Genomic DNA, 25,191 nt, shown 5'->3' with positions numbered 1-25,191 from the left:
TTTAGAGCTGATCAACTGAATGAAAAAATAGAGTTTCTTTAACAACAATGCTTCAACAGGGAAAGCTCAACAATAACTTAAGGAGGTAAGGAATTCTGATGCTGTTGGTCTGGCTATGCCCAAAAAGAATCATAGAATGGTAGTGGTTGGAAAGGACCTTTAGATCATCTAGTCCAACTCCTAAAGCACTTGCTTCACACATGGAGCACTTGCTCCGTTTTCAATACGTTGCCCTTTATCCACAGAGACAAAATAATGCAGTGGGGAATAATCTCTATATCCAACCCATCTTTCTATGTTTCATACTTACATTTAAAAAAAAAAAAAAAAAACACAACAAATATCTATGCAGTGTTTTTTTATCGAATGAAAAAGAGAAATAACAATAAAGAAAATACTATCAGCTACAAAAGGAAGTCTTATACTAATTTTGGGGCAAGATAGGGGCATATACACCTATGCACAAAACCATCATCTAGGCAATCTGTGTATGATTGACTGCATTCTTATGTGTACTCCACTCAGGCATGTATCCAATTGTTTGTGGAGAATTTGTGGTACATAGAAAGTTATATCTGTCATCACTGATCTTGCAACCCAGTGTGCAGTAGATTACATTAATTCTCAAGGAATGTTCTCTGACTTAAGGGTATATTAAGTACATAAATATTGCTTCACAATTCCATAGTTTTAAAATCATATAGTCTTTCTTGTGCCAGTTGTGTTTGACAACTGACAAATGTTTTAATGCTACAAAAGTAAATTAAAGAAAAAAAAATCTAGAAAAGTTAGGTCATGGAAAAAAATATTCACTTCTACACTGAAACAGGGCATAAATAAGCATATTCATTTTCTTTGTGTGCTGGAGCATCTGTAATTTTTCTTCAGTCTTAACATTACAAACAACCTGAGATTCTCCTCAAATAAATACACTAATAGCATATGTTGTCTGTTGCTAATTCCTGTAAGTATTTCCAAGTGGAAAGAGAACACAATAAACATCTGTTATGTTATTGAGAAGCTTTGCTTTCTAAGAATTCATTACTGCATGTTAACATAGTAATGCTTTTATTAACAGTTATTTGATCATGTTACTTCAACTAGGAGAGTACAAGAGGGTTGATAAAAGCCTAGAAGACTAAAATAAATATTTTTTGACACAAATAATTTACCAAAAATGAATTAGAAGCCACAAAAAAATTGTTTGTGTGTGCACATGCATGCCTCTGTGTGCTAGATTTGCTTACTTGATTGCAAGTTTAGTCTAAATATAAATCTTCCATTGGAGCAAAAAAATCACAAAATCTTTCCAAAATTCAAAATAATTTCTTTTGCTCAAAAAAGTTTTCATAATTAGTGTTTCAATCCTTTAAAAAATAATACTTACTATATTTATACAAAGACTTGATAAACAGACAACATAATTAAATATAGCATCACCAGTTCAGACATAGCAGATTTATCACCTACAAAGGAGCACTGATAAGTCAACATGGGCAGGAAGACATTAGATTTGACAGATTTTGTCTTTCTTACAATTAAAACAAAAAAACAGAAAGAAATGCTGAAGAGATGTGAGATTTATGCTTAGCTAAAATCTGACTCCCATCACTAAGAGGCTACCAATATGGGATAATTTCACCATTACGTTCACAACAGTAAATAGCTGTTTAATAAGCTTTATGACAAAGGAATGAGACCTGTTGATTGAGCTAAATGTGCAACTCCTTCACGTTTACCTGAAACAGCTCTTCATCAAACTAAGAGAATTTAGAGTTCTCAAATTGGACCACAGCTGTTTCCCTATCCATGTAACAAGCTCTGCTTCAGCATACACAGTGCTATAAATAAAAACTGTGCCCTACCATTTAATCCATCCACTTCAGTGTCTACATGAGCCAGAGAGAATGGAACTCTGCCAGAATTTTCAGGTCAGTCAATGCAGTTTTCTTCCCATTATTTGTATCCCAACTCTCTGTTTCTTATTTACTTTGAGACTGTTGTGCCCATTTCCTTATTTTCAATACATGATTGTGCATGTTGTACAGACACAGTAAGATTTAAAAACAAAAGTGGTAAGTGATAAGATCTGAAGTCTTGCATTCTTCTCATTGTGCATTTCGCTTTTTCGTGTGTAGGCTTGAACTGTACTAATGAGGGAATCCAAACTGCTAGAAAATGTTTTCACTTTGAAATCATAAAATTACCTTCTGGACATTTCAAGTTTACATATTTGTGTTTTTGAATCAACCACAATTTTATGTGTTCTCAAATGATTCCAGACTTTTACATTACGGAAAGAAAAATTAAAGTGATACATTAATAGAAAGCAGAGGCAAAGAGATGACAAAAGGAGAAAAGTTTTTTCCCTATGAAAGTCCAAAAGTAATGTTATTCCACCTGCTCTGTCAGTCCTCTAAAATTGGCCAAGTTCCGAAGCACTAATTGTGTAAACTCACTTCAAGTACTCTGTGACCATTTATAGATTCATAAACTGAAGCCACAACTGATGGTGATAGGAAAGAATATTATTATCTCTTACTGCTTTTTTGAAACTGCTTTTCCTGAGCAGATTTCAAGAATAATACAAAAATCTACAAATAACCCTAGAAAAGAAATCTCCTCACACTTTGACAATCCATTTTGCTCATTGACTTTCTGGCTTGAATGATAGCACTGTATTACAACCCCTTACTAAGTATAGACAGTAATATCCTAGTATTAGCACACTGCACACACACACAATAAATAAAAATAAAATCATACACATCAGTAGATACTTAATTGTTTTGGGATTTATTAAAGTGGATTTATTCAAATGGGGTCCTGCTGCCTTGACATGTTTGTTCAACATAAACGGAGTTTGTGTAAAAAGCATACCTAAAATTAGTCTAAGAAAAAAATAACGGATTCACAATTGATTTTTGGCTTTATGTGGAGACATTTCTGGTAACAGGGGAGTGGCTGAAATAGTGAATCCTGTAGGAAGTTGCTCAAAACTTTCTCTGGCTCTAAATCAAATCCACCTCTGTGGCTGAGACAGTTGGGCACCTCTACAATCCCTTTTTGAGAAGAGGCCGGAAGAGAAGGAGTTGGAGCTGGTGGAAGGAAAGATCATGCAAACCCGACAGTTATTGAGGAAGGAATGGAGAAAGTGTGCCAGAGTAGACACCTTCCTGCATCCCATGGTGAGACAGCAGCTGTCCCCTCGCAATCCAGGGAAGGCAAAGGTGGAACTGAAATCTGTCAGCATCACATGGAGGACCCCATGGCAGAGAGGGTGGATGTGCCCAGAGGAGGCCGTGACTCCATGGGAAGACAGTATTGGAACAGAATGTGCCTGCTGTGCTGTTGTGAAGCAGTTCTACACTGGAGGAGTTTGTGAGGAGCTGCAGCCCTTGGGAAGGGCTCAGAATGGAGAGATTCATTAAAGATCATATCCTATGGGAGGGACCTCATGTTGGAGCAGGGGAAGAAGCAGAGACTGCTGTGAGGCACTGGCCACAACCCCCATTCCCTACCACTGAGTGGAGGAGAGGTAGAGATATGGGGAGCAAGTAACTGAGCCTGGCAAGAAGGGAGGAGTGGGGGTAAAATGGTCTTAAAGGACTGCTTCTATTTTTTCTCGTCATCCTACTCTATTTCTGATTTCTGTCTGTTCTAATTGGTAAGAGATTAAATTGATGATGTTTTCTTCCCTAGGTCAAGTAGTCTGGACTTAAACCATGATAACTTGCCTCTTTTTTTTTTTTTCCCAGAAAACACTTTAAGTAACATTAAATCATTACAGAGTGATGAATCTTAACAACAACTCTAAAGTGTTTTACAAAACAGAGATTAGATTTTGCCTATGAACAGGTGCAGGAAATGCTTCTTTCCAGATTGGGAGAAGACTAGCTCTCTTCTAATAAAAATGCATTCTCTACCTCCCTGGCTTTAGACCTAGTATCTCCGGTAGCTAGTGTCTCAATTCTCTAGTAGTATTTTAGTCAGAAACTCTGAAGTAGTGAAAACTCTGGATTGATACACTTAATGAGACCATCTTTACGTAACCTCATCTAGATATCTTCATGATCTGTTGACAGTATCTGTTGAACAGACATGATCTGTTCAACAGTAGAAATTTGCTTGGTTGTTCAAAACTGACCTGTTTTTTCTTCATCTTTACATGGCACACACTAGTTTGCTCAAGTGGGAAGGCTTAAGGTTGATTTAGGCAAATTACAATGCCATATGATTGGTATGTTTTGAGGGACAGCTGTGATGGGAAAGTTGGCCTAGACCTTACCCACACTAATGTTTGATTCATGATGCTGCCAGTAATCATTTTGACAAACACCATCCTCACAGCAAAATAAGACAAATACATATTTCATAATGTAAACTTACATTACATACATATTGGCCTGTGTTGTAGAAAACCCAAATTCTAATTAAGAGCACTTGAATTAAGGTCTCTCATGCAGGCTTGGGTGGCGTCTGGCCTGCTTCCAGATGCACTTTTCCACTTGGGAGCAGACTACAGACTGGATTGTTTTGCTAATGGCTGCTATTTTAGGCTATTGCCTTTCCAGAACACTAATACCTGCCTCTCTCCACACCAAGATATAATGTGGCATTTACTGCACAAAGTCTGACCATCTCCTGCAAAATGCAATAGTCAAGGACACTCCACAGCAACTAATTCACCCTACTTACCAACAATTTCAAGTCTATGCTTGAATTTCGCCAAGGAAAAGAAATCCACTAAGACCTGTATGAACAGTTCTGACTATGGCAGGTCACTGCTAGCCTTTTTTCCCCTTTGGAGCAGAGCGAGCTTTCTGTCTGCACATGCAATGTGTTGTACAGACCTGCTAACTCCAAACACACCAAAGAAGCCTCAGATCCATTGACCATTCAAAATACCACCTGTCAATAGATATACAGGCTATGCTATCCATATACAGTAAGTCTGGGCAAAGAACAGCAGCGGGATTTAGCTCTCCCTTGGTGAGTTATGTAGCTTGTCTTGCTGGAATGGCTAAATACAACAGATTATATGGAGAAGGGCTGAAAAATAATATTGGAAAGAAATATTTGAGAATGTTAAAATTAAAATGGAGAGGTGGAAAGTTATACAGATTACCCAGCGATGAGATCATTTTAGAGGCGTTCATATGCTATGGAATTTAATCCTGGCAGAATCCACTCGTATGTATCATCACACTGTCACACCACTGTCTAAGCCAGTATAAAAATGGAATTTTGATATTACAGATTATCTTTGAACTTGGAAGTCTGACACTTAATATTGGGTTTTGATATGTTTTTATGCAATCTTGGGACACAACTATCTCCATGACAAGATAGAGTAAATGAGTTGCTATAAAGGCAACATTCTTATGTGTTGTTTTCATTTTCAGCAAAGAGTAAGACAAATTTGCCATGACATATCCACAGAGTGAAAACCCTAGCCTATCAATTATACTAGATAAAGGATATTTTGAAACTTCTCTTAGGTCTTGTCTTTTATGTGCTATTAAACATAAGAGAAACATTTTACACAATTCAAATTAATTTTGCACTTCTCTTTCCAGACAGTAAAAAAAAAGACAACAAAACCCTCAGTCCAAATTGGCCCTCCTTCATTAGAGTATCTTTTTGAAAGGTTAATGCATCGTGTATTTTGAAAAATAGTTCCCAGAAAGATGTTTTGGAAACCACAGAGAAAGTAACACATCAGCTACATGCCATTTCACTCTTTTTGCGGTATTGTGATATGCCAGATTCGTTATATGTTCAAAAAGACCAACATTCAAGAGACTTGTTCCACAACTGTTGCGTTCAAAACTTGTATTGGGTCTGGCTGGAATTTTGTCTCTGCTCTTTTACAGCTACCAAAGGGATGCTGTTGAGAAGGGGAACATCACAAAACTTGAAAGATTAAGGTTTGGCTGTTGCAGTACAGTGACTGTGATACATTGAAATAACTCAACATTGTTTTAACTGTTTGACACCAGTAAATGAAAACACGTGCTGAGTTTAACCTCTGGTTTGGAAGAAATATTACATAACATAGTATAGCCAGCATATTTAGCTGTGAATAAAATTAGCCTGTTCCTTTCACAAATGGCAATAGCAAGTTTGAAAATATACTGTAAATATAACATTCATTCTCAAAGGGAGATCTACTATAGTCACCATAAATGTAAATCTTAGCTAGTAGTTATCTGCAATGTTTTCTAACATTCCTGTATACTTACCAAACAAACAAACAAAAAAGTCAAAGAAAAAAGAATAAAAGAAAAACAAAGAAAAGAAAACAAGAAGAATAAAAGAAAACAAGAAGAGTAAAAGAAAACAAGAAGAGTAAATAAAACAAGAAGAATAAAGCTATTATTTTTCCCAATTATCCCCACAGTTGACAACTCTAGAAACAAGAAAGTTTTGGGTCTGGTTTTCTCCACAGCAGTCTGTAAATCAGGCTCTTTCACATAGTCCCCATAAGGAATATCAAGACTCTACTCCTTTTGCCTATGAAAGCAGCAACCAAGAAAAAAGTTGAATTAAGGTTTCCTGAGCCTTCTTGGAAAGTAGAACAGGACAGGCCTGATTCCTGGAAAGCAGAACAAGGATGGGCCTAAATTCCAATCTACCTGATGACTAACTCAAATAGTAGACAAACCACAGAAGTCAGAAAAATGGAAAAAATAAACCAAAACCAAAACCTTTCAGCCTCTTCCTTTTAAAAACTGCATAAAAAGTGATCAACCTCAAATTCTTTTCAGCTCTAGCAAAAAAAAATCTGAACATGAATATGTACAAAAGCTATCAGAAACTGAGATTACAGTGAAAAATTGTATTTCTTTGTACATCTGCATTGTAACTGGAAAGTCAATTGCCAAAATCAAACCCATGAAATACTGTTTTAAAAAGTATTAATAACTTGTTCCACAACTGTTGCGTTCAACACTTGTATTGGGTCCGGCTGGAATAATGTTAGTGAATTACGATGTACAAGGCAGTACAATCTTGTGGGTTATGTCCTGTAACTTGTATATTCTTGGTTACATGGTTTTGCTTTTATTCAGGTTGCTCTGCTTACCAACTCTATCCTATAACACAAGACTTTTTGTCTGTACTCAGTTCTCTAACAAGACAATGCTATACTCAAGACTGTGATATTTCTGCTACACAGAATCACAAAAAAGAAAGTTATAACTCTGACATGTATGCATTACAACTCTTTCCACCCATCATTAAAATATTTCAAGTATAACAGTGTTGAACTGAAGAATTATATATTGGATGGCACTGGCATAGTGGCACAAGGGAAGAGACAAAAAGAAGAGGAACATGTCCAAGTCTCATTTCTTTCTGGTGAAAAAGAAAGCTTTAGAAGCTGAACATAGTTGAAAGGACAGTGGCTCAAATACTTGACAAAGACCATCCCTAATCGTTATCATCATCTCTTACCCCACTGTTTTGTGAACCATCACATCATCTCCACAGGCACTGACTACAGAATTTGCTTAGCAGCTGACCCCTGAAATAGAAACTCACGAAACATAAATGTTAACTGTTACAAAAGGCGTTGCTGCCACAATAAAACACAATGCCCTCCAACCTTCCCTTTCCAATTACATTGCCTTTACTTACGTCTGTAAAATCTTAATGTAGAAAGAGCCTGAATTATGACACAGCTTGTAACTGCCTCATTGCTTGTTATTTGCAACAGTAAAAGCGACAAAGAACTGCATGAGAAAGGGTATTCACCTGCACTAGCACCAGATGTAAGTAGAGGTCTGTTTTCTATGCAGGCAGAAGTATTATAATGCACAAAACACAGAAGCAGCATCAAGTTTCCATTGGAAATTTTAACTTATATTTCCCTGATTTTGACTCCTTGATTCATCATGTTAGTCGCATTTCCAAATTATTCCTCCAATAGTACCTCAATTTTTGAAGTCAAAATAGTTAAAGAAATATTTTGTTAATAAAGAACACTTGAGAACAGCAATAACATTTTCTTTGTCATTCTAGTCATATATTTGTAGAGGTGAAAGTATAAAAATACATGGGAAAAGGGAGTCATGTGTTCCAATCTCTTGTACAGTATATTTGCACACAATCTCTCCAATAGCTCTGAAAGTCTGCCATCCAAAGAGTGTACTAGCTCTGTGCTTTTGCAGTTGCAGGAAGCAAGATGTGCTTTCGACCTTGTATCACTGGAAGGAAATCCCAGTCCATGAGACCAAGGATCAGTGGGTTTCACCACCTCGAGAGAAGACTTGAGCACTAGAATTCCAAATTGCAAGTAAGACTGGCAAGTTTTACACTGATAACTTGTTCACACCACCAAAAAGAGTTTGGCTAGGCTATTCTCCCTCAAGTTACAAAATTGATTCCACTGTTCTCCCACTGAGCAGGAATGACTCTGGAGCCTCAGTTACATAGTTCATGACCTTAAGAGCACAGGAATTCACTGGAATTTAAGTGTGTCTAGCAGTGCAGAATAATGCATTTAACAGAATACAACCACTATATATGGTCATTTTAAAAATGCTTTTAAAATCTAAATATCTTCGCATAAGAAAAAAAATCTGTACTCCCTATAAAACAAGAGAGCATTACAGAAAAAAAAAGGGATAAATAATGTTAACATTTCCAGAGGACAGCTAGGTACTAATATTCTAGCTTTTTCAATACAGTCCAATGTAAAGAATAACCTGAGAGGAAGTTGCAAACAAAAGACTTAGACTAATGTTTCAACACTGCAGTGGGAGAATCTTCAAAAAGCTATTTCACTGAAAATAAATGAAATTTCCACCTGCAGTTTTATGCATTTGGCAAACAGAACTTCACTTCTGCAATGTTATTTTAGGACAGGGGAAAAAAAAAAAGCATCCCAGAGTTAATCTCCCACTGAGTGCAGTGGATCAGTAGCTTTGTCTGAATTTCACAATTAACATAAATTTACAGCCACAATTCCACAGTAGTGAGAAGAAACTCCAATTAAACCATTTAAAAAGACAAGGACTATAAGAGTTTCTACCCTCAAAGCAGGCAATACATACAAGGTTCTTCTCTGCTCAGCATAAGCCTTCCCTATGAAAACTGCTAGAAAGTTTGCCTACAGATAGCTTTTTTGATAAAGCTAAGGTCTTAGAGTCTGCCTGCTTTGAACTACAACTGCATGTCTGTTACAGATTACATGTTGCCCTACTGTTAGCAGTATGCAGAAAACTGCACACTGGCTCCAGAAGATGACCTTATATGAAAGACTTCCAAAAGAACATCACCAGGGAAAAAAAGAAACAAAACGAAACTTAAAAAAAAATCTCTTGAGGAGGAATATGGGGTGAAAAATCACCTCTTCTCCCCAAAATACTTTGAAATTGTCCAGATGTTCAACAAAATCTCCTAGGAAGCCTTCAAAGTGCTGATTTCTTAGTAAACATTCTTATAAGGAACTAAAATCACAGCTTCCTTTCTAAATGTTACTGTTTGAAGGAAACTGCAGATGTAAAATGCATTACAAAGCATAGTGAACTCAAGCAAGCACTTCTACAAAGTGAGAGTAATACGTACTGTACAGTAACACTTGTGAAAATACTGTTTTAATGCCAAGGTACTGAAAGTGTTTTACAATCTAGATATACAAATATTCTTTTCTTTTTATGCTGTGACTCTTCTTCTGCAGTAATGAAATACTAGGATAATGCCAATGTTGCATGGGTCACATTATTAAGAAACAGATTTCTGCCAGCTTTGCAAATCTACTGTACTTCAGACTCCAGGAGAAATAGTTAAACAAATTTTCACATGGGTAATTTCTTCTTCTGGAAATTTTAGTAAATCATATTTCTCTCTCTCAAAATGAATACAACTTGATCTACAACAGTCAATTTCTATTGAATTGTAAAGGACAGATATAAAGGGAAAGTATAAATGCACTTTCAAGACAGAACTGAAATCTTTCACTAACAATACAGGCTGCCTCTAAGTAAAATTTTCTTCAAGATCTTAAACTTAAAACCTGCACAATGCTGTCTAAATCATCATAAAATCATGAAATACAATTACTGTGTTTCATGGCATTTCTCACTAGAATCAGAAGATACCACGAAAACATTTGTTTTATTCAAGAGCTTTAAAGTTACACTCTTGTACCTGAACTCCTGTTGACTGATCTTCTTTCATCTTTTCCATTACCTTTAATCATTCCCAACATGTTGAAAGCAAATTTCCATAGCGAAACACAAGCATTAAAAAACAAAAAGCCCCACAACAGAGTAACAAACAAAAACCCAGAAAGTTGTCATAGCTACTTGCCTCTTGGCAATTTCTGAGCATTTCCCAGGTTTAGTGCAATATATCCAGAGAAAAGGAGAAAGACCAATCTTGACATCATGGTCACAAACCCAAACTTGCACTGGGAATGATTCTGACAGGTATCACATAAAAGTACTGCAGCTGCATGTAAGTGAACTGTTCTCTCTGTGACAAGAGGCAGCAACACTTTGACACGAGCTGAGTTTACACAGTGGGAGGAGACAGGATGACATCATTCACTCCCACTGGAAAAGGAGAATTAGCATTTAAAAAAAAAAGGATTATCAGGCTGCTCCTACTATAATCTTCTGGGATTTGTTACAAGGTCTTTCCATCACCTCGGATATGAAATTACTGTTTGATCATTTAAATTTCATGAAAGTAAAACCAGAAATATGACAACTTCCATTAACTGAAAACTGATCTGAGAGACATTTCTACTGTTTTATCCAAGAAAACTGGACTTAAAATGCAAAATAACATTCACAGTACTCAGAAAACTGTTTGCTATATTGAACTCAATACTTTTGCATTTTCAAGACTCTGCTTAAGATTAATTTGGGATAGATGTGGCTTTCATCCAGGAAAAATAAACACTAGTTTCATTTGACATTATAAATAGGTACAAGAAATATTTATTCAGTAAAAGATCTGTATTTGAAAAAAAAAAAAAGTGGCATTTTTCACTTGTATCTTTATGTGGCAGATGAAAAAATTATTTTCTATTTTCCTCTTTCTTACACGTGAGTCAATGGGCATAATGCACATCGAAAGCAAAAAGATAAGGCACCTTCCAGGGCCAAATCACCAGTTACGTAACTGTAAATGAAATTTCATTATTTCATTAAAAGCTGTGTCACTCAATATTTACAAAGAGCAGGCTAAGCAAAGAATTCAGTCCTGGTCACAACTGGGAAGGAAAGGGTGAAGCAGAAGAAAAAGTTTACAACTGAATAAAGAAGAATTTAGTCTTGGTATCTGGAAAACATTACAAAAGAGATTAAATCTATTCAAATAAGTAGCGATATCTCTCTCTCCCTAAATAAAAAACAAACCTGAAAGCAAACAAGAAAAACCCAAAATAAAACAAAAATCCCCAAAAATATCAATTAAAACCCCTAAACATCAACAAATAAAACCAAACATATCCATTGCTTGCAATATGTAAAGCTCTTCAGTATGCTTGATAAGTTCTCACTCCCTACTTGCCCAGACCTTACATCATCCCACGCTCATATAGTTCTCTTCTATAAGCAGAGAAAAATGACTACATTAGTACCTGGACTGGGTAGAAATAAAGTAGTTTAGATGAAAAAGGTAATACAATAAAGTTTGCAGGAGTCTTTCCTAAAGCACACGTTAGTACTGTATGTAAAAGATCACAAGTACTTTATACCTCAGGAAAAACTTCAAAACAAGCTAGCAGTAACAGTCCTAGAAACAAAACCAATAAATTTCAAGTTCTCCTAATCAGTATGAACAGCATACAGCTATAACAAAACCAGATTGAGAATGGAAATATTTTCCAGCCTGATCACATTCTCTTAATATTGACATAAGGAAACCTTTTTCTGACCACTAACTCATATCTGAGAATAGTAAGTTGGAAGTCAATGTTATATACAGACTCTACAACAACAAACACCATTACTTCAAGGATATAAGGAGAATTCAGATTCTGAATATGAACCCTATGAATAGATAAATGCAACAGGTACAATTGGGTGATATTAAAAGATGTTTAAAAGGTCATATAGTTAGACAGGAGTCTCCCAAAACAATGACCACATCTGATGGCAAAAGAGTTTCAAATGACAGAAAGTTGGATACACAGAGCAAACATGCCATTCATCTTTCTTTGGTTGAAATATTATTTTAAAAAATGCTCCTGAAAGCAAATTCTATCTTTTCCTCTTCAAAATTAAAAATAAGAAACCAATCATTTGATTGAGTAGTCTCTCAGGAGAAGTAACAGGAAAAAATACTTCTTGGTCACACACAGCTGTCTTTATATTACTGTGGACTCTACTGGTTTGTGTCATAGCAAATTCACTCTTCTTTTAAAGAACACTCAATACCTTTCAACAAAATACACAAGGGCCAACATCTACTCAGAAAAATCTCAGTGAAATGTATTAATTATTTGGCTACCTAACAAAATGGCTTTATCTCTTCTCACAGAGATAAATATACACTGACTCCTGCTTTCACAACAACTTGCATCTCTGCTGCCAATTACACCTTTCCTCCTGTGTGTTATCCAAACACTTCTTCTTTTGTACACCACAGATATTTCATCTTCCTCTTGAAACCCTGGTAGACTACCCAGGTTCCTTTTCCCTCTGATCATTCCCACACAAAATAGCTTTGCTCACCCTAGAGCTTGAAAACTCATGTCATGATGCATTCCCTTTTGTTTTATTAAACATATACTACATCAGGGGCAATTACGGTTTGATAAGCAGATGCAAGTGTAAATTTCTGTCAAATATATGTCAAGATTTCAAAAATCAGTAATATAATATTTTCTTACAGTTTTCCAACAGGCTTCTTGGATCTACATCATCTATTTGATCAATGCTTTTGTCCAGGTATTTTCTTAAAGGACTGACCTTTCCTAGGAAACCTGATATATGAAAAAAAACCCCCATACACCTGCTTTCCTTTTTCTTGAATCCTGTTGTTCACTGGACACTGGTGACTGAAGTGAAAAATCAAATATGGGAATAGAAGGGAGTTCCTGGGACTTCAAGCACTATCCTGCACTACTGGATGCTTCTGTAATACTGCTCAGGTATTAGATTTCTCTTTTTCTTGGAGGGCTGCTCCAAACTCTGCATTGAAACGGGAATAGTATCCGGTTTCAGGTCTCAGAAAAAAAAATTGTGTATCCCTCAGGTTTCTGTCATCCACACAAACTTGGAATTACATTACCATCCTTTGACGTCTGAGAGGAGAAGAGTAAACAACAAAGACTCAGTTAATGACATTTTTGTGTCATTATGCCTTTCTCATAAAGGCAAAAAAAGTCATAAACGCAGTTTTGACAGTCTCAAACAGATCTAATTTATTCAGGGAAAAGTCAAAACCTCTGATGCCCCAATTATTTCTCCTCTTCAGCACCAAATTAATACTTAAGTAAGAAAAAGTCAAGAACTCAAAAGGTTTCTTGCTTACCTCAACTTAACTGAGCCTCTGTGGGGTAGATCTCAAAAGCAGAAATTCCAACAAGATGGTATCACAGCTAGTCTGGGAACAGAAAAGAGGTTCTGGTTCTATTTTAATAGTTCCCAGGCCAGCAAATACAGTGAAAACAATAGAAAGACATAAGGTGGGAGTGGGACAGGATAGGACAGGAGAGGAGACAGAATTTTACATTTTGTTTCCAAATATGAATATGTTTTTGTTGAGATTTGGGCTTAGTTACAATTCACCTATCATTCCTGATTATTTTGACAAGCAAAAGCCAAGGTGACTCAACTCCTTGCTGTTCTAATTTAAAGCAGGAAGAGTGCATAAAGCATAACTTCAAAAAAACAAAACCATATCTGCACTCTGAAAAACACAATAATGCTGTATTGAGCTCTCTGAGTAACAACTTGCAGTATACTTGGGCTATCTTTTTTCACAGCATTGCTGGTTGGTAATATACCTTTCATCAGCATTGTCAACTATTTGACAAGTGCCTTTGTCATAAAATATGCTATATAAATGCTAATTATAATTGTAATTCTTTCGAGTGTGACTCAATTATTGGACTCCTTTTCTTCTAATTGTCACAGGATCTCCTCTAAAGGCGTTCAGGAAAAGAGAGATGCCAAGGAACATTCTTTAAGATATGTTGCTTAAGAAAGAAAAAGAAGAAACAGGAAAATCCTAACTCCACTTTCTGCAATTACTTCTTCTTTCCCACTACTTCATTAATCCTTTGATAAGTAAACATTTGAACCACCATGCTATCAAAAATAGAGGGTCACATGTTAATCTATTGAAAGATAAGGATGTATCTCATTTGATAGCATGAAAGTGATAATGTCAGTGCATTCTAGGATCGCGATCCCAACTGAGTTCCAGATCTCCAAATGAATTTTATCAAAGTGAAAGGAAGAAAATTAGTCAAAAAGAATGGACATAACAGGTGATTCTTGTGACATTCTGTTTCATAGTTCTTCAAACCATTTCAGCGTTCATTCGACACTTGTAATTTCAAACAGTGACTCATCTTTACTAAGGGGTTGTGCATTTCACCAAAGATCTGAATGACACTGAGTGAGGTAACAAAATCTTTTTCTTTTTAGTTTCTCTATTAATTTATTAACTTCTCTTACTGTTCCCTTTGTAAATCAAATAACCTGGGATTCTCACTTTTGCACTTTCAACAGCATTCTCATGATCTACCATATGGAGAAACAATGTGATTTCAGGTTTCCAACTATGCTCCTCCTTCTCAATCTCAATATTTTATATTATTTTATTAGGTGTTATTTTTTCTTTTTCAATTATTTCTTAACAGTTGAGTTTTGAAAAACCACAAAAAAAAGAGTCTGCACTGTCTCACTAGGCTCCTGAACGCACTGCCTGTTCACCCTTATAGGGAAAAGAGTTTTCTTTTTAACCAGTCTAAACCTACTTTGTTTCTACTTATGCCCATTTTCTCTCGTGCTCCCACTTTACAACAATGTGAGGGGCCTAGTTCTGTCTTCTTAGCAATCTCCTTTGAAGTTATCTCTTCTGATTGAAGAAGTCCCATTCCTTCAGCCTATCTTCACAGGGCAAGTGCTCCAGACTCTGATCATCCTTGTTCCCCTTCACTGTTCCCCTGTCCTGTACTTAGGGTTGGGGTGGGAGGCTAACACTGGCCACTATTCAAATATGTGGTCCAACAATTGATGAGTAGTAGAAGACAATTATTTCCTTCAATCTGCTGGTAATGCTCCTCTCCATAAAGTCCAGGACATGACCTGCCTTTCTATCAGGCCCACTGCTGGCTCCTGTGCAGCTTGCTGTCCACCAAGGGCTCCAAGTCCTTTTCAGCAGAACTAGTTCTCAACCAATCACTCCTCAGCTTGTATCACTGCAGTGATTATTCCCGTGGAGATACGATTTTGCAGTTGTCCTTGTTGAATTTCATAGAAAGGTAGGGGTTGGGAACAATCTCTAAAAATCATCTAGTCCAATCATCCAGCTCAAGCAGGTCTGCCTAGATTGGGTCACTCAGGAACATGTCCAGGTGGGTTTTGAAAACTTCCAGGTGAGGAGACTCTACATCCTCCCTGGGCAGCCTGTGCCAGAGCTCCCTCACACAGGAAGAACATAAGTCCTTCCTTATGCTTAAGTGGAACTTTTTGTTTTCCAGCCTTTGTCCATTACTCCTTGTCCTGTCATTGGATACTACAGAAAAAAGTGTTGCCCCATCTTATTGACATACGTCTTTTAAATACTTCTAAGTATTAATGAGGTACCCCTTAGTCTCTTCTCCAGGCTGAACAGCCCCAGGTCCCACAGCCTTTCCTCATAAGGAAAATGCTCCAGCCTCATCTTGGTGGCCCTGTGCTGGACTCTCTCCAGAAGTTCCCTATCCCTCTTGAGCTGGGACACAGAACTCCAGATGAGGCCTCACCAGGGCAGAGTAGAGGGGGAGCAGAACCTCCCTTGACCTGCTGGCCACATTCTTCTTAATGCATCCCAGAACTCCATTGGCCTTCTTGGCCATGAGGGCACATTGCTGGCTCATTTTCAGTTTATTATCAACCAGGACTCCCAGGTCTCTCTCCACAGAGCTGCTCTCCTGCAGATCAATCCCCAGTCTGTACTGGTACATGGCGTTGTTCCTTCCTAGGTGCAGGACTCTGAACTTGCCCTTGTTGAACCTCATGAGGTTCCTCTCTGCCCAACTCTTGAGCCGGTTGAGATCCCGCTGAATGGCAGCACAGCCTTCTGGGGAATCAGCCAGTCCTCCCAGTTTGGTGTCATCAGTGAACTTGCTGAGGGTACACTCTGTCTCGTCATCCAGGTCATTGATGAAGATATTGAGCAAGACTGGCCCCAGAACCGATCCCCGTTGAACCTCATTGGCCACAGGCCTTCAACTTGACTCAACTCCACTGATCACCACTCTCTGTGCTCTGGCATTCAGCCAGCTCATGATCCACCTCACCATCCACTCATCCAGTCCACACTGTCTGAGCTTTTCAATGAGGATGTAACGAGAGACAGTGTCAAAAGCCTTGCTAAAGTCAAGGTAGATGATCCACTACTCTCATCTAGACAGCCAGTTATACTCTCATAGAAGGCTTTCATGAGGTTCCTGTCAGCCCATGCCTCCAGCCTGCCTAGGTCTTAAGAATATCAAGTGGTCATCCAAATTCTGTGCCATCTGAAAATTTAACAAGAGTCCACTCTGTCTCCTCCTCTAGCTTATTGATAAAGATGTTAAAAGGTCAGGTTCTAAGATAAGCATTTGTGATACTCCACTTGTTACCCTCATCTAGATAGTGTATGATTGACTAACTACTGTGCTCTGTGCCCAAGCATGCAATACTTACTTACCCAACTAGTTGATCACACTTGGTATGAACCACTTAAATAGATGTCTGGACCACAAAATACACTATGTGTTCTACAATATATATTTATAAACACTACCAAGAAATAAGCTTCTTTGAGGAAGTACTCAACACATGTCACATTTCTTTGAAGAGTTCCTCATCTGAAGGCTTCCCCTTCATTGTTACATCTTAACAGGAATAAATCTGCCTAACCTCATAGAGCTCCCATAGCAAAAACCTAGTCTGTCCTTTGGTGACAAGCACTATGTAGTTATTCAGTACTGAAAACACTGCTGTCTATGAAGAAAACTACCTCATTTTTTCTACTATTAACAGGCTTGTTAATAACATAAATACAGCCTTTCTGTTACTGGATTACTCTGTAACATTCCTCTTCTACCATAACATTTCTAAATACTTATCGCTGTCTGCTTAAACAGAATCTGACTAAGCTGAAATGGAGAGAGAAGTAATGAGCAAAACACAGAAAACCACACAACAGTAATGAGTCTCCAACACAGTAATCACATGAATCAAAAATCTCTTTGCATATATATATTTTCCTGGGATTAGAATGAATTTAAGATAGTCTAAATGATTCTGGATTATAACTTAATTACTTGAAACATGCATTAAATGTAAACAGAATTTAAGCATCAGTTCTATCTTAAGTAGATTTCTTTGGAAGATGGACATCATAATCCACTTGGTGCTGCACCTCAGTCTTTCAATATTCTATTACAACCTTCTACTGCAGAAGTCAGTGTAGTGGTTTTGCCTGGGCCAGGTTTTTTGGTAGCAGGGAGGCTACAGGGGGTAGCTCCTTTAAACAGAGTTGCCAGAAGCTTCCACTGTAGCTTATAGGGTTAGAGACAGTCTATTCTAAGCTGGACCCTGCACCTGACCCAGGCCAAGAGAATTAGCGATGGAGGTGATGCCTCTGTGAATAGGGTATTTGAGAAGGAGAAGTTGTTACACAGTTGCAAAACTGCAGCAGCAACAGGGAGTGAGAATGTGAAGACATCTCTGCAGACAGCAAGGTCAGTGGAGAAAGAGGAGGAGAAGGGTGCTTAAGCCCTGAAAGAAGGCTCCCCTGTGATATGTGGCGAGGACCATGGTGAGGCAGCTGTGCCCCTGCAGTCCACGGAGGCTGCTAGGGAGCAGAGATCCACTCACAGCCTGTGGAGGACCCCATGAGGGAGCAAGTGGATGCCTGAAGGAGGCTGTGACTCCTTGGGGAAGCTCGTCCTGGAGCAAGCTCCTGGCAGGACCTGGGAGTCTGTAGGGGAGGTGCCCATGCCAGAACAGGTTTGCTGTAAGGACTTGTGATCCTGTGAGGGACTCAGGCTGGAGCAGTCTGTCCCTGAAGGACTGTTCTCCCTGTGGATGACCCACACTGTGGCAGTGTGTGTGTTTGTGAAGAGCTGTCCCCATGGGTGGCCCCATGCCGGAGCAGATCGTGAGGAGCTGCACCCCATGGGAAGAACCCATGCTGGAGAAGTTCATGAGAGACTATATCCTGTGGGGAGGGACCCCACAGTGTAGCAGTGGGAAGTGTGATGAGGCCTCCCTCTGAAAAGAAGCAGCAGCAAAGTCCATCTGTAATGAACTGACTGCAATTCCCATCCTCTTTGCTGTTGGGGTGGAAGGAAAGGGAGTCCCGAGAAGAGGGAGGGATGGGGGGAGGTGTTTTAAAGATGGTTTTATTTCTCATCTACCTGCTCTTATTGTTTCATTAATAAATCAAACCTTTTTCTCCCTGAGTCTGTTTTGCCCATGATGCTAATTGCTGATTTATCTGTCCTTATCTCAACTCACAAGCTGTTTGTTATATTTCTTTCTCTCTTGTCCAGTTTGGGAGGGGGAATGATTTTATGACTTGGTGGACACCTGGCTAAACCACCACAGTCAGTCTCTCCTGGACTTTTTCAGTCTCCCTCCACAGTATGTTCTGATTTGTGAAGATAATGTAAGATCATAGTCCAAATTAGTGAACTCAGATGTGAAGTCTGGAGTCTATTACTACACACTAGGATTGGATTAAAAAAATGCCTAGTTTTTACATGTAGAACACAAATGTTGAGGCCAGTGGCAATTTTTTTGGGAAGAAGAGACATCTGTCTTCAGCACAGATCGGCAGGAGCACCCACCTTTGAAGATAATAATGAAGAGCTAACGATTGACTGCTCTGATGTTTGCCAAGTTATACTACAGTGAGTTTGTACAGGAATGAACACCACATGTTATATCACGTATTTCTGATATTGATTTGATTTATTTCAGATTATTTCCATGGGAGAAATTTCTATGCCATAAAGAATGATACCCCTTCCTCACTGCTCGGTCACACCCTAATCAAGTACTTGTAACTTACTCCTCTAAATCACCTCCAAGGGGTATAACATGCTTCCTTATTTCTCATCTCATCCATAAATTTGCTGTGCCCTATCTCTGTAACCCTGTATTGTTCCTTAGATGCTCTTAACAGAATTTCCTAATTCCCATCTGAATCCCCACTCCAAGCTCTCCAACCTTCCCCATCAGTCATGCCACTTCTCGACACTAGGGTGCATCCTCGAGACAAGTTTTAGCCACTCGAGCGCCTTCTAGGTGAGCCGCAACCACCTCGCCAATCCACAGAGTAGTTCATTCTACAGAAAGTCTTAGGAGAGATCAAGGGAGCAGGTGAATGAAGTAGCTGGGAGCGAGATACAGCATTTCATTTCAATATCAACAGACATGACTGTGTGTCAAAACTTAAGGATGACTCATAACTATGTGCCAGGTTCTTAATACCAAGTTTCCAGCCAGCAAATGTCCACAGAGGACACCACAGAGCTGCAAGAATTAATTCCCAAGAGTGCTGGTAAGTATACTGAAGCATCAGGAGAACATGATTTTGAGAGTTGTATAGTTTTATCTGCATGATGTTGCCCTACACAAAGGAATCCATGCCTCTCAGAAAGGCTAACTAGCTCAGGCATGGTGCTACTGCTTAAATTGTTCCTCCAAGTGCACTATGGCCAGTATACTCAGAGACTGCAAGCAGCTACTACCAAAACATGCAAGTTCTGTTGGGATTTTTTTGGTCTCTGTTTCATAACGTCCTCCCAGCATAAGCTCCAAGGACAGAATGGAGATGGAGAGTAAACTGCTTTTTGAATAAAAATATTTTTCCTTGTATCAATGCAATGCAAAAAACCATACAAGGTTATTGCCTGTGTTCTTTGATTTAAAATACAATAATTTATTCTTTCCATGGATATCAACTCAAATAATGAGGAAAAAGAAAAAAAAATCAGCATATAACTCAAAGTTTAAGTTTTGTGTCACTACAGTTGGGTCACTGAATTTAATGCAACTCAATATCAAACCTGACCCACTCCAAGGACAACAGGTGCAGCCTTAAGCTGTGTCTATTTCTTTTTTCCCTCCCTTTCCCTACATCCATCATTCAAACATTCTGACAGAAAGCCAGGGAAAGCCCTGGAAATAAGTAGAACAAATAATAAAAGCTAAACATTGTTAACTTTTAAGAAAAGCAGTGAAGTCTCAGTTAGATGAAGACAACCAAATTTTAGTTATATTAAAGGATTCTTGTTTTTTGGCATAAGAAAATTCTTTCTTTGGCCAGAATGCAGAGATTTGATGAATGCATACAAAGATAGGAGGGAAATAATTCGTGTTTGTTCCCCTCTACTTATGAGTCATTTTGGCCTAAAACACATCTTCCAGAAACAATTTGGTTATATTAGTTTACAATTAACATCAGCAGGCTTATCTCATTCAGAATACTGTGAATACCTTTCAAATGTGATTGCTTGTCATTACTGTGCACATGTAAAAACCACTATAAACTCTACAATTAATTTTAAACTTTAAAAAAAGGAGCTAATGATCAACAGAACTATGTTATTTTAAAGTATCTAGCAAAAATATTAAAAATAATATTTAATATACTTTCAAAACCCACTTGGACACATTCCTGAGTCATCTGATCTAGGTGGATCTGATTGGGCAGGGCAGATGGACTAGATCTCTAAATATCCCTTCCAACACCTACCAATCTGTGATTCTATTATATATATTCATACCTGTATAGTTGACATAATTATTGTCCATATCCAGGGTCAGTAAACAAAGGAAGATATATTAGACAAGATTAAAAAACCAGTGTACATGGAATTTATTTGAAACAAACTAAATCCAGGATTCAACAAAAAAATAAGTGCAGACATTCTATCTTTAAAACAAAATTATTTGCATGCGAAGTCTAATCAAAGCAACTGTGAGACATCATACACTATGTAATGACAAATCACATTATCTGCAGGGGAAAGGTGTTACATTTTACTTCAAAAATGAACAGTAACTGCACATTTCCAACAGAGAGCTCTCAAATGTCTGTTGGAAGACTTCTTTAATGTCAAGAACTGTGCTTAGGCTTTAGCAAACAGTGTAGCCTAAAAGAAATAGCTTTGTACAGCCAAACAGTGCATGAGGCTCAATATTTATTTCAAAAGAGAAGGGGAATCACTCAATACTAGACTTAATCTGGACACACAGACCAAATGCCCACCAATAGCTACAGTGGGTTACATGCACATGTGGACCTCACTTTCCAATTCAGTTCCATCTGAAAATAGTCCAGTTTGTGCTATTGAAGACATTCCCATGACATCAACAAAATACAAGTGTGAATGACCAGGAGATTCTCTTTCAAGGCATTCTCAAAATAACAAATAACGTATGAAAATATATATGCTAAAAAAATGCCAGAGTACTATCTAATGTGAAAAGTAAACATCACTCTAGAAAGCATAATCTTTTCTTTAATTTGTAGTTTAAAATACTATTAACAGCTAAGGAAATCCAGAAGCCTCCTTTCTCCTAAATAAAAATTAGATTGAATAAAGCAAGTTAGTTATAATATCATGTGCTCAAGAAGAAACACAGTTTACTTACTTTATAACACTATTTAATCCCTTTTTATGCAACTTCACCAAAAAAAATATGCTATTATTATCAGAAGTGATGTGAAAAGCCTTATGTTAGGAAGAACAGTACTTCCTGTGTAACCTACTCTAGGTGGCCCTGCTCTCGCAGAAAGGCTGGACTCAGTGATCTTTTGAGGTCCCTTCCAACCCTTAAGATTCTGTGATTCTATGAAGTCGTGAATTTAAAGCTTAACAGGTTTTGGTCAACTTTGAATATGAATGTACTGAATTTACCACAATTTTCCTTAAAAAATCCTTAGTGTTTGGGAGACGTAGATTTTGGGAATTGTCTCATAATGTGGAGTACATGGAATCTAATTTCTGAATTGTTTGCTTATTTATAAGCTTCTAAGACTTTTTTTTTAATATATATAATACTGGATTCTGCTTTGTGAAGAAAGATGTATAAGACATCTAGAACCTGCTTGTGCTTCAGCACCTTGACAAACTCAAGGAGCATAGATATGGCACCAAAGATAAAAGTTTTCAAGAGCTTAGAGTGTCTATAAAGGCTAGGAACTGCTGCAGAGACAAGGACGTGATCTGGAATACAACCAAGTGTAATAGTACACTTTGAAAGTATCTTCTTGTGTCAAGGTTGGTTGGGTTTTTTTAAAAGTTGATAGTACCATTTCTCAAATAATAGCAGCATCTGAGTTTCTATTTTGCCAAACAAAAATAAACACACAGAAATGTGCATCCAAACTCAGAGCTCAATTGAAAATCTCTTCCTTCAAAATTACTGTATCTATATTTCCAGGTGAGAGGAGTTGACAGGACACAGTAAAACAATTCAGGAATGCTCCAAAATTAAGGACTCTCAAGTAGGAATTCCTGTTTAGTCACAAGACAAAAACACTACCAGTGCAATGACAATATTCTGTCAGTTTGCATCAGACACAAAATGTATGGATATTCTCTGAGTGACTCCCTCTTCCAAACCATTAATCCTTGGTACCACTGAAGACAAGGTTAATGAGAACTCTGAGCATCACGTACATTTTACTGTGTTGACACCTGTCTGCAGTTGCTATCAGTTCACCACAGGGATGTTTGCAGAGAACTACGAGTTACTCTTGAAATAAAAAACATACAAAACATTGTAAAAGCAAGTCTTCTGTGTAAGATGATTACAATATGATAGCATGAAATCCTCATTGCCAAGGTATAAGAAGCCACATAGTAACTGCGTATATAATTATCTCCTAAAAAAGAAAAATTAGAAATTTGGAACACTTCATAGATATTCAATTACTAAAAAAAAAACCAATCAAACAATTAATGAATTTGTATGAATTAGCATTTAAAAAAATACATATTGAGTTTAAAGGAAAGAGCACAGAAAGTATTCAATGATGAGAAATACTGGTTGAAGGCATGTGAACAAGACATTAACATATATCTACTTGTCAGTGTGCACTGATTTTCCATTTTTATCCCATAATTAAAAGTAAGAGAGTACATGAAGCCAGTTTTGGGATTTGATTCATTCAAACATTATCTTTTCCTTCCTTTCCACATAACAAAGACTGTGCAATACCCCCTCCAGTGGACTTTTTAGTTAAAAGTTACCTACTGGCATAGTGCAAGAAAATGAATTTCTGAATCATAGCTATGAAGTTACTAATTTCACCTGCAGATCAGTAGCAGTGATAGTCCTCAAACAGATCTGAATCACCTTTCACTGCTAATAATATGCCTATGAAATTTGAAACATATACTGATATTTCATAACCCACTCATAAGCAGATATTAAACATGCTTTTGCAAAGAGGAGGTTTTTTTTAAAAAATAAATACATTGAGGAGCAGAGGACATTTCCTACTGTGAGTCTGATGTAAGGCAAACTATCAAAACTCACAAAGAAAAGGTCACTTGGTAAGAAAACTTCTAAGACTACTGTCTTCTGTAATTATATTAGAAGATAATTACAGAACACAAAAAATAATTACAATATGTTTCCTTAGCCAAATTTGATGAAAAAGAGAATAGGTAGATGTGGAAAATAATTGGTATTCACAAAAAATTACGGTCTGTACAAATAGAATGGATGTCATTCTCATTACATACTGAAATCGCTTATCAATAAAGCAGTATACGTGCTTCCCCATGGCTTCCCTGGTCAACTCAGGAAAGTACTCAAAACTTCAGCTTCCTAGTGGGATGTGTCTGGCTTTGGACTGTATCTGAAAAAGAACAGTTTGCATTTCCCTGTATAATTGATAACAACTGTGATAATACCAGGACATTTGGTTTGGAGATTTTGAAATGTTAAAGGGCTTCAAAAACTCTCAGATGTCATAAAACAGACCTCCATGAATTATATATACGTTACAGACTAACACTATGCATATCAGTTTTGTTAATGTATCAAATTACCACTCAGTCTTGACTACTGGGATGATTTTGTAGATGGAAATAAAGCTTGCGATCTACTATATATGTACACTAGCATACCTCTTGTAACAAGACTTTCCTGCAACTGCAAACTGCTCTGTTAAGTGTAACCTTTAAAAATTTGAATTCAATTTATAAAATGAGTCAAAATAGTTAATGTGGAAACTCCACAGCACCAGTGGAGTGTCATTAAATGGTGCATAAGCAGTACAAACATCGAGTTAATCTACTGAATCAACTAATTCTTAATCACTCAATTCAAGATGTTGGCTCACTCACAGTGAACCAGTGACAAGGGAGCATGTGCTGCAAGTGTAGAGGAGTCCCTAAAGAAGATAAAAACAGCAGAAAGGGAGACAGGTAATCTCTTGATACTGTTAGTGCATGCAGAAATCAAAATTAGCTGTCTTGGGTCAGAGGCTTCTTTCTTCCCCCTCTCCTTGTCTTCTATAGAAAAACTGAAAAAAGTCAAACATGACATGGACTTCAGTTCGCAGAAATTCCTCAGGCATTGGTTATGCACTTTCCACAGATGTTAGCTGTTTTCAAATGGAAATTACAGTGTCAGACACTTATTTTCTCAGAAAAATAGTTTTAAACTCTTTTGATCAGAAGAGATTTAGCTGAGTTTCATATGAGTCAGGGTGAACAACTTGTAGATGGCCCTCTGGGAACAGCATTTGGACGTGAAAAGACAAAAGCTCTTCAAGTAACAGACAATAGAAAAACTGGAGGTATCTTCTGTAGTAAGAAAGTAGGGGAAGGGAATGGTGGGAAGAAATGCATGAGGACTAGAGGGATTTACCAGAAAAGCATGTGAGAAAGCAGCCAATAAACTGACAAAGCATACAACGCCACTTATTTCCCAAACAGCATTTAATCTCTAAGGTACAAAAAGGGTTTTTCTAATTTTCAAAACAACTAACAGAGCT

At 37.5% G+C, this 25,191-nt stretch overlaps 1 protein-coding gene across 1 annotated transcript in view; it reads right to left on the bottom strand.

The window, feature by feature from the left end:
- Positions 1 to 10,468, bottom strand: part of ABI3BP (ABI family member 3 binding protein) — a 144,467-nt gene extending 133,999 nt beyond the window's left edge. Inside the window, exon 1 of the mRNA XM_062004165.1 lies at positions 10,318 to 10,468. Coding sequence (XP_061860149.1) covers positions 10,318 to 10,396 — 79 coding nt within the window. The 5' untranslated portion in view covers positions 10,397 to 10,468. The remainder of the gene's footprint in view (positions 1 to 10,317) is intronic.
- Between the last annotated feature and the right edge of the window lie 14,723 nt (positions 10,469 to 25,191).

The sequence above is a fragment of the Colius striatus genome, chromosome 1 (genome assembly GCF_028858725.1).
Source record: "Colius striatus isolate bColStr4 chromosome 1, bColStr4.1.hap1, whole genome shotgun sequence".
Taxonomy (NCBI): domain Eukaryota; kingdom Metazoa; phylum Chordata; class Aves; order Coliiformes; family Coliidae; genus Colius; species Colius striatus.
This window is presented reverse-complemented; position numbering and strand designations above follow the sequence as displayed.